Source organism: Cyprinus carpio, chromosome A5 (genome assembly GCF_018340385.1).
Source record: "Cyprinus carpio isolate SPL01 chromosome A5, ASM1834038v1, whole genome shotgun sequence".
Classification (NCBI taxonomy): Eukaryota; Metazoa; Chordata; class Actinopteri; order Cypriniformes; family Cyprinidae; genus Cyprinus; species Cyprinus carpio.
In genome coordinates, this window is record NC_056576.1 from 16,326,954 (window position 1) to 16,337,855 (window position 10,902).

At 36.2% G+C, this 10,902-nt stretch overlaps 1 protein-coding gene across 1 annotated transcript; it reads right to left on the bottom strand.

The window, feature by feature from the left end:
- Positions 1-864: 864 nt before the first annotated feature.
- LOC109073669 (tetraspanin-15-like) lies at positions 865-9,431 on the bottom strand. The gene is made up of 8 exons (XM_042755325.1): positions 9,083-9,431; positions 6,979-7,164; positions 6,788-6,862; positions 6,606-6,701; positions 5,869-5,985; positions 4,487-4,537; positions 3,931-4,047; positions 865-2,383 (listed from the first exon to the last, which is right to left on the bottom strand). The coding sequence occupies exons 1-8, from the start codon at positions 9,167-9,169 to the stop codon at positions 2,057-2,059; spliced, it is 1,056 nt and encodes a 351-aa protein (XP_042611259.1). The 5' UTR covers positions 9,170-9,431; the 3' UTR covers positions 865-2,056.
- Between the last annotated feature and the right edge of the window lie 1,471 nt (positions 9,432-10,902).

A 10,902-nucleotide genomic window follows, 5' to 3' on the forward strand; every position in this document is an offset into this window, starting at 1 on the left:
ATTTCTTAGTATTTGAGACTCAAAAGGTTTTGTTAGCTGGAAAATATTTCAGTTGCATTTTTTTAAAGTGTACTCTCTCCTCATTCCAACCCCCATCAGCTTTTCTAGGATTCCAGATGAGGGAAAAAACAAATAATCTACTTGAGTATTGACTATTAATCTGCAGTGCATCATTCATTCTCCTAGCCTCATCCTCTTTTCATGCACTCATTCATCTGACAAAACCAAGAACCCATCCTCAAGCCTCACTCAAGTCAGCAATTGTTAATTACTGTTATTAATGCTGTTATTATTATCATAATTACCAAGTATAAGTGCATTTTGTTCCCTGCTCTAAGTGTACAAAGTGTTATTTTCAGTGCTGCAGTTCATTTCCTCCCTTTGAGACAATGGTTATAATTATTCCACATGCAGCCTCTTGATGGCCATCATCATGAAGGGGAAAGTGGGGGAGCAGTGAGGAAATAATGGGAGACAGGTTGAAGATAGATTACTCTGCACAGGAAGTAATGTGACTGATGTGATATGATGATGCACAGAAAGCATCATCAAATAGACTTGCTATAATTTGCCAAGTAGCTAATTGAGTCCTTAAATGAAATTTAGACTTATAGAATTATCTATACAACTGACGGAACAACTGTTACATCATTATGCAACATCTCCTCCCCAGAACCATTAAACAATGTGATTATGCACTAGAAAACGGCTTATGCATTCAAGAGTTCAGGCGGCCAGCTTCTAAGACAAACCCAGCTCCTTAGAAGTTTTCACAGCTCCACGTATCGCTCCACTAAAAAGCTTGAGATACTTTGGGGCTTTATTCAACAATGCAGAATAAACCTGAGAGACATGCTTAAAAGGTTCATTCAATAAAATTTTATTGCAAGTCACATTAATGTTTCTACAAAACCAGAGCTACATTAGCTGGAGCGCAGCAGTCCATCTTTAGCAACACCCTGAAAAGGTCTTTTAGCAAAGAGGTGTGATTGTGAGGTATTTCAAAATGACTGCTGACAACTAAAATGGTTTGTGAAAAGGGTAATTATGACAACACTCAAGCTAAACTTTTTTTTTTTTCCAATCTTCCCAAACAGTAATAAAGATAAAACATGAACTACACATTTAAAACAGCAGTTTATGACAGCTAAATGTTAATTATTAACATTACTTAAAGACAAATGAAACTTCAAGTACTGTTAAACACAAGGCCAGGTCTCCCTTAGTTTTAAAAGAATCTTACCTAAAAAATTACCTGCAAATTAATGTGGCTATTCCAGAATAGCCTGAGGTACTCTGGGAAAAAAAAAGCTTCTGTTGTACTTAAGGCATTTAATTGGTACTTATTACCGTTAAGAAAGAACGTCAGCATTACACAGTCCACATGCCCTTTAAAAATAGAAAGTAGATCCATAACAATCCTATATGTTCCTTTTTTTCTCTGAAAGTTGGGTTCATGACATTAGTTTAATATAAAAACAATTAAAAATGTGCATAAAAAGTTTTTAGAAACAATGCAGATATGAATACCTAGCTTCAACTGCCAGTCACAGTGTTGATCATCTTTGACGAATTGCAAAACTATGAATTTCCCTGAACTCACTGTAATATATATTCTAAATTAAATATTAAAATCATAAAAAAACATTCAAAAAACTGATTGCCAACAATTAGCTCATAGAATCCTTTCTATGCACCTTATGAACTATTACATACAACAAAATGACTAATAGAACAAACTCCCTTAATCCCATAAGCCACAAAATGAATTAAATAGTGAAAAACAATGGACTGTGTAAACAGCATTTAAAGTGATACGTTCTTAAAAGTTTGATGAATACAAGCATTGATTCCATCTATAACCAAACGTTTTATACAACGTTTTATATCTCCTTTTTTCATGCATAAAAAACATTTTTACCAACATGTAGTGCAACTAACAGGCTTTATCTTAACACAGTGTGAAAGGGTAAACTTTTTTATATACAAAAATCACAATTAAATAAAAACAAAAAATTAACACATTTAAGATGCGGCCTCTTTTTCTTTGTGGTTCTTAAGCTCGATTGTCCACTTCATCCATTCCCATACCTGATTGTGCTCCTTGGCTCTCCAGTTGGGGAAGTGTAAAGGCTATTTTGGGCTGTTCTTGCTCCAGGTCAAAAGGGATGGGGTCTGGAGCCCAGGTGTCAGGCTCTGCTACAGGAACAGGCAGGTAGCCTCCGTCACGAGGTAGACACATACAACATCCAGCACCCGCGAGGTCCAGCTCGCTGTACTGAAAACTGACATGCTTCAGGATCTTAAAGTCCACCATGTCTTCAGACTCACTCATCTCCACCAAAAGATTCCAGAAGACACAGCTCAGGAGAATACCAAGAAGCTAAAGAAACATTGAAGTTGTGAAGTGTCAAGAGATTGTTTTTGGAGATGGATCACAAAGAACTCTTTACACCTAGTGTTATTACTGTATGCTTAAAGTGCAAAAAAGTCACCTAGATAAATAAATAAAATACTTCTATATACTCTTAAATTAAGAACTTACTCGGCAATACTTACACTTATTCAGCGAGCATACATTAAAAGTTATGTTAAAAAAGATTTCTATTTTCTATTTTTAACTTTCTATCAACTTGTGATTTCCACAAAATATTAAGCGGCACAATCGTTATAAACATTGATAAAAATAAGACATGTTATTTAACACAAACTCTGCATATTACAATGACATCTGAAGGATCATGTGGCACTGAAGCCTGGAGTAATGGGTGCTTAAAATTCTGCTTTGCCTTCACAGGAATAAATTACATTTGGAAATATATTAAAGTAGAAACATATTTTCAACTGTAAAAATATTTCTGTCTATTACTGTTTTACTATTTTTTGATCAAATAAATGCACCCTTGATAAGCATAAGAAACTTTCTTCAAAAACACACAAAAAATTCAAACACTTATATAATAGTGTACATAAAAAAAAAAGTGTAAACACAATCTGTACAGCACTTCTCCCAAAAAAACTTTTCATTTTGTTTAAACCAAAGCACAAAAGTCACAGTGTGCATGTACAGTATATGTGAGCACCATATTATTATTACTATTATTTGATTGGAAAGTTAATATCTTTTATTTTAATTTCTTTTTCTTAAATTTGAAATCTTAATATCGCTGTCCTGGGTGCATCAGGACAGATTAGCTATTACACTATTGCAATGTGGTCAGATGCATTTTCAGAGACCTCCACATTTGATTGGGAGTGCATATTCAATCTAATTCTAAACTGAACTATTTTCAAAGTAGAGTTGCAGATCCAATCTAGACAAATGTTTTTTTACGCACAGCATATGATAAAATAAATAGTAATACTGTGCATAGACAGAAGCAGATCATTAATCCAAACATACTATGATTTACTAGACAGCTGCTTTGTCACACACTCCATCATATCTGTGCAAGTGGACTGCTCCTCTGCTCTAATTAGAGGATTAATGCATTAATGGAGGAATGTGACAGCACGGCCATGTGGCTGCATTTAATGTGACCTCTTCCCTCATCTCAGCAAGAGGCCAGATGAGACAGAAAAAGAGAGAGACAGATGAGCAGGCTAGTTGTTTTAGGAAAAAAGTTTTAAAGTTTGTGCTTTAGCAAGACTGAGCAGCAGCTTCTCAGAGTGTCATTCACCCTCATTGGGCATTTGCATCTGGTCCGTGCAGATGGCCATTTTCTATCATTTATTGTTTGCCAGAAGATTCTCTAATGAGGGAAGAGTCATACTGAAAAGGTAGTAGGCAATCAAAATGGAAATGTGGAATGCCAGGGGAGATAAAAAGTGCAGAGGGAAAAGTACATGATGAAGAGATACATATATTTCAGGATAGGATGATATCAGTAATAAACAGGAAGCACAAGAAGGGAAAGATGATCACAAAACCTGTGGTAGTCCAACCGCACAGCAAATTCCGATAGTTGCTCCAATGTTGTCCCCCATCCACAGGTTCACAGCATGGATACAGCCACGCACATGAATTATTCCATCTAAAGTTTCACGCTTTAATACAGAAGAGAGAAAGAAATCAAATTCGGTACAGGTGGTAGGTAAAGCTCTGATTCTATGACGGAAACAAGGTTAAAATATCACAAATAGAGTCCATCATAATGGCATAACAGAGGTGGTGCTTGTAATGGATCTGATGTGATTTGCTGGGTTTTCATCTATGGAACAAACAACTGAATGAAGCCACCATTACAGATGATTGCATTTGAAATGGCTATCGGAGGTTTTTGTTTTCCTGCCACAGCTTCTCCTTTAAATATAATCTCATGTGTCAAGGTCTGGTAAATGACTCTTTCCAAATGCATCACTGGATATGAGAGGAAGTATTACGTAAAATGATCCAAGTCATTTAACATCAGTCAGTGATGGCTGGTTGCAGGCTATTGTAAGAATGTGGACTTAAAATGAAACCTCAGAGAGAGCTCCATTTCACCTGCTGGTTGAGAGTTTTGTAGCCACAAAGTGTGTTCACAACTTCTCCGACCTGATAGAAATAAACACATAAGGCAACTCATTAGTAAATTGTAGTTTTTGTAAACCATTTCAAGTGACATTTGGTCAATGTGATGCTGGTGGTGCAGAAGAATGTTGGGTAACTGTAAATGTTGTGTTCTGGTAACCTTTGACCCTTGAAATGAATTTCATATTACAGAATTCCATATGGAATTCTAACACACATTTATAACCATGTTCATTTAACCTTTAAAGCAGAGGGTCATTGCAGTGATGGAATCTGTAATAGGACTGATGAGCAGGGAGCCCATCTAATCAGATTACAAGTAGACTGTAAACCAGCTTTCTCCCAAAAGCCCGGTCCAATTCCTCTTATACAATCTGTTTGTACCAATGTAACACTTCACCTCATCTTTCTAAAAAAACAAAAAAAAAACAAAAAAAAAACAAGTTGGCATCAACTATAAGATGCCATGTTATGAGATGACGTGATGTGAAATAGATGGAGAATGCTTTTGCTAATAGGAGTAAAAGGTGAAGAAAATTACTTTTTGGTACCCAAATGGACCGTAAATTAGAAAGTTCTACAGATTTTCACTGAATTTTAAGCCTAATTATGCCATGCATATTTTGGATAACTGGATTATGCTTTCAGCAACCAATACGAGCACAGTATACCCCTTTAACACATTTTACTTGTATGGAGATTTTCTCTCAAAACATGGGCAAAAAATGCTACAAAAACCAGCAGATCACTTCGTGTCTGCACCTAGTTATAGTTCATTTACTAAATGACCTTTATTTACGAAATATTTTGTACCATTTTTGCTGTTAGGATTGCACTTGATAAGGGAACATGTGAAGACAAATATCTGAAACACAGATTAATGATCTGAAGCCTTGCTCATGTTGGTGTTCTTTGATTCTTAGCCTGTAAAGGCCTGTGCTCTCTCACTGCATAGTGAGCTGTCATACCAAAAGATGAGCAGTGCATTAGTGCCCAATCAACATTTATTAACTCAGAGAGAAAGAGAGAGAGGGGCACTCATAAACAGTAGAGGAGACTCTATGCAGCACAGGGCAGGCAAATTAAATTCTCTCCGTCATGATGCACTCTTCACTGACTCATGGAGTACAGCATTTACTAGAAAGCTCTCTAAACCCACCAGAAAAAAAGATCTGATCAGCTCCCTGTACTCACAGACCTGTAGGTCAGACTGCTTCCATTGCGAAAAAAAAACAAAAAAAAACACACATTCTCTTCAGCCAGAAAAGATTACTGGTGAATCCGTGAAAAACACCGGGACGACAAATGCGCTGATTAATGTATCATGACTGGGAGAAGTGCACGGAATGACTAACACTTTGCCGGATGCAGCAGGTGTAGGGAACACCGCAGGCCAAAGCACTCGTGCCATTGCAGAAGTGATACTGATTTACTTCCCAATCCTTGTATTCATCGCCTCCACAACAAGAAAACTGAAAAGACAAACCGAGATAGAGATCAAAGAGCAGCCTAGAAGGGGAATTTGAATTATAATCTGAGTGGTACTTTCTTCTTCACATAATTAATAAGTCATAACTCCAGTCTTCAGTTTCACATGATCCTTCAGAAATTATTCTAATATGCTGATTTGGTTCTCAAGAAACATTCCTTATTGAAAACAGTTGTGCTACTTAATTGTCTGAAAACTGTTATGTACATTTTTCATCATTCTTTGATTAATAGATAGTGCAGACTGCAATGATGACATTATTGTCTTTACTGTAACTTTGGATCCATTTAATGTGTCCACATTGAATAAAAGAATGATTATTTTCCTTTGGAAATGACATGTCATATTAAAATATGTATAAAGCTGGATTACAAAGCCATTAAAAACTTTTGAGCATTTATTTGTCCATATTATGACATCGGCTATGTCACAATACGGAGCATTGTCATTTTTGTGCATTTTTAGGTGCATGACTGGGACTGTAATTGACAAACTCTATATTTTAACTTGAAATATGGACATTATCTATGGCTGAACTTGACGTAGACCATATTAAGCAGTGTATAAATCACTTAGTTTGCTTAAATAAAATAGTTAAACAACCTTTTCTTGCACGTAGTCCAATATGTTTTTGAAGTCCAGGTCATCATAGTAGTGCTTGATTCCTTCTCGTATAGTTTTCTGAAACAATTTGATTGTCTAAAAACAAAGAAAAAATAAACACATTGACAACAAAGCATACAACATAGCATTGCCTTTGCTCTTAATGTTTCTTCATGTCTTACCGTCTTTTCAAAGATCAGGGCAATGATGAGGGCAAGAGCCTGGAGAGCCAGCAGAACACAAAGCACGCACAGGAACTGCACAAAAAGTTCATTTTAAGTCACAGCACAAAAAATCCATCTGTAGCATGGCAGAAGATGATCCTTCCTGAATAAACACACATACACGCATGTGCCAGACAAGCATCACTCACCATGTGCAGCAGAGTCTTGTTGTCCCTGAGGGATCCCACCATACCCATCACAGACACAGTGAACATGACGAGACCCAGCAGTATAAGGACCACAGCAGGAGCCAAAAACACCCCCTCCAGGGTGCGATTCTTCTGCCTCTCCACTTCTGCATACACTCCGATACAGAGCACACACAGACCGAGCAACTGAGGGGACAGGGGCAGTGGTAGGTCTGGTAAAACATCTCTACAAGTCACATTAGATTACATAATTTCATAACATCATGTTTACATAACTTAATCAGACATACAGCAAAGATATGAAGTTGAAATCAACGTTTTAATGTACAACCAAGTCATGCACATTAGTCATCTGATGGAAAACCAAACAATGAATCATTTGTGTTCCTCTCATTAATCCCTATAAGATGACAAATGTAATTCTTAGAGTGCTGAGCTAAAAAGCACAAGCAATGTAAATGAAATGACGCAAATCATAAAGAAGATTGATGTAGCCGTCCTAATATCAATTTGTATCCGAACAAAAGACTTTATTAGCATTCTAATTGGAACCACTTCATTCCTAATTTTCTTCCCGGACTCTTTTTCCTGGAGAGTTAATTTAATAAATCTTGTTGGATGATTAACTTTGTCATCTGTCAATTTCAGATTCATGACATCTTCAGTTATTTTCTGTTTACTGATAGATTCCTGAGTTTTAGTATTGCCCGATAAAGTAAGTGTAAAGGCTACGAGCCAAGCTTAAGAGGATAAGGCAACCAAAAAAGAAAATTCTGTCACAAAATAATATATTTTGAAGAATGTTGGTAACCAAACAGTTTCGGTTTGCATTGACTTCAATCGTAAAATACAGTGGACATCAGTGGAAACTGAAATTGTTTGATCACCAACATTATTCAAAATATCTGCATTCCACAGAAGAAAGTCATACAGGTTTGGAATGACATGAAGGTGAGTAAGAGATGAGCAAATTTTTATTTTTGAGTAGACTCTTCCTTTAAGAGTAGAGACTGAGAGGGGGAGAGAAAAGATGGAAAGAGATTTGAAGAGTATCCTGAAAGGCTTTTCTGCTTGTGTCATCATGTTCCAAAAACCCTAAGTCAAGATATTCCCATAAGGCACTGACTTATTGCATTTCCTGTATATAAAAAAAAAAAAAAAAAAAAAAAAAAAAAAACACTAGTGACTCGTGAGTCAAGCAGCATACTGTGTTCCTTGTAGAAATAAACAAATTCTAATTGTTGGTGGTTAAGCAACAGATGATACATATAAATAAAGTAATAATAATAAAAAAAAGTTTAATTAGGGAAAAGTTAATTCAGGCACCACAACATTGCAATATCGATATCTGAATGTTATGTGCACATGTAACAGTGCACAAAATTTTAATTTTTCAATAAAATTACAACAACCTTTAGTAATATTACTTTAAAATGTGCCATGAACTCTGCTATACATTTTTGCCATAACCTACTGTACAACTCTCTCTTGGCATTAAGATTTGCTTATATGATTATTTTAATCTTAAAATAGAAAAATAAATTAACTATTCAGTGTTGGACAAGTAATATCCAATATTTAAGACATAGTCAAAAAAAAAAAAAAAAAAAAAAAAAACCTTATTGTTTGCATCCCTGACACTTCTATATATAATCTATGGGTCTATATTATATACAGATAGAGAGGATGAGGAAGGGATAAAATAAACAGATCGTGTCCAAGTCTTCATTCATATAATTTCAATATTATTACAGTTACCAACAATTTACAGGAACCAAATAAGTAAGCAAGCGGCGCATTTACAGAAACAATAACAACGTCCTGCGCCTTTAAATCTGTCAGCGAGTAACAAAGCTCATCTGTGAAATTTTAAAGTGAGACTGCCAAGTATCTCAAAACGACCTGGTAGAAACGGTTAAAGTTACCATGATATTTATACTGCCTATACGTTTAAAACACAATTCAGGGCGTGTGTGTGTGTGTGTGTGTGTGTGTGTGTGTGTGTGTGTGTGTGTGTGTGTGTGTGTGTGTGTGTGTGTGTGTCAGGTGAGGGAGAAACAAAGCAATATGACAGCTTTCGTTTTAAAACGTAGCCTATACTTACCGAGAACAGCATTGAATAGACATTTAAAGAGAATTTAACGAAATAATAGAAGTGAATGGTTTTTCTCCATTCTTCGTAAGACGGCATGGTGACAGCATTAAATGGTTTCAGTTAGCCTGAGATTTCCATGCACTCAGTTGTTAGCCGATGCCGCTAAGACTCAATGAGTCTTTGTTCTTTATAGATACGACAATCTATTTAAAAGATTCTAACACTCGTCTAAATGCATAACGAGAACTTCCATCAAGTGTTCAGCTTAGCTGTAGACTCCTCTGAATTGTTTTGAAATGAAAAGCACATCAGCAGCTGCAAAGGTGTAACTCTCATCCCAATAACAACTTCCGCCCCGCCGAACAACATGCTGCACAAACCTTTTAAAGGGCCAGCACAGAAGACAGACAACCATAGGTAGATAGATAGTAGATAGCCTAGATAGATGGACAGACAGATAGAAAATTTTCTTTGATATTCTTTAAAACAACTAACAAAGAGACATGCAAATATGCTTGAGTGCAATTCTGTTTACATACTTTCCATCTGGAGATTTTGACATAACTGAGACTCCCATCAAACACACAACGTCTTGTCATATCTTTTGACTTCATAAGCCCATACCAGCCAGCTGATGATCTGTTTTATAAAAGATGTGTTTGTCTTGAAGAACTCAAGCGTCTTAAATATGCCCAGGAAAGAAAATATCTCTCTAAAATGTGTCACAATAGCTTTATTCTTCAGTAGTACTTGTTGTTCACTTCTTTTGGCAATATATCAGTGGTTCACAGAAAATCCTATTTTCTTCTATTCATGCTCACAAACATTGATTATCTCTCAAGTAGCTTGTGGTTGTAATTACATTTTTCAAAAGTCTTTTTCTTCCCAGTCCTGCTTAAACTCTACAGCTTTTCACTTCAGGGCAAATTCTCAGATGGTCTTTTAAAAATGCATTTAAAGTAATAGTCTCTACCATATCATTGACATATTTCTTAATAACAGGTTATTATTACTTTATTATTAGCAGGAAAACCTGTGCGGTGCTTGAGCTACCAAGAGTGTTCAGGCACTTGTGCTAGAGTTTCTGTCAGAACTTCACTGCTACCTACTGGTCTCACTCTGCCTTGCCTTTACTGCTGACCTGCATGCTGTCATCCTGACCTGGACTCAGTGGCCACTTTCTCAGCTTGCCTGTCAATGAGCCTTACTGGCCTATTGTTTGGACCGTGTTCACTCTCCTCCTGTCTTGTCAGCCGTCCAGTGAATTAACCTGTTAACACTCACTCTGCATTTTGAGTCCTCTCTCCTAGAATCCCATATATTTAACTTTACACCTCAGTCAGGTTAGACGCCATGTTGAATTTAACATTTGTCAATTTTTTTTCCCCCTCTTTCCTGAGGTACATAAAATAACACTCAAAAACTTTGAAAAACAACTTTCTCTCTCCCTTACGGAGCTAAAAATCTATTAGCAGTTATTTTCTATCCAATTGCTGTGCTGCCGTTCCACATTCTATTAGATTTGTTTCATTGTTGCAACACTGGATGGACCACTTTAATAATAAACCACTTTTCATTTTTATTTGAAGTATTGAATGCTAAAGTAAGGCAGTGCTTATAAGGGTCAGGATATTTTTTAGATGAATGAAGGATCTTCCAGAGTTGGGCAGATTGTGAAATCTTTTCTCTCAAGGTACATTAAATGTGATCCATGAGAATGACAGTTGGTGTGTGAAATTACATTTCTGATTTCTTTCTTGTCAGCAACCAGTGGTCATGCTAAATCTTGATTTGTTGAGCAGAGCTCCTTGCCAGAAGATATTATGTAG

Coding starts and splice junctions, on each gene's coding strand:
- LOC109073669 (XM_042755325.1), bottom strand. CDS start 9,169: ATGCCGTCTTACGAAGAATGGAGAAAAACCATTCACTTCTATTATTTC. Junction 6,863..6,978: donor ACAAGACTCTGCTGCACATG/GTGAGTGATGCT, acceptor CTTTTTGTGCAG/TTCCTGTGCGTGCTTTGTGT. Junction 4,538..5,868: donor CCTGCTGCATCCGGCAAAGT/GTTAGTCATTCC, acceptor TATTTCTATCAG/GTCGGAGAAGTTGTGAACAC.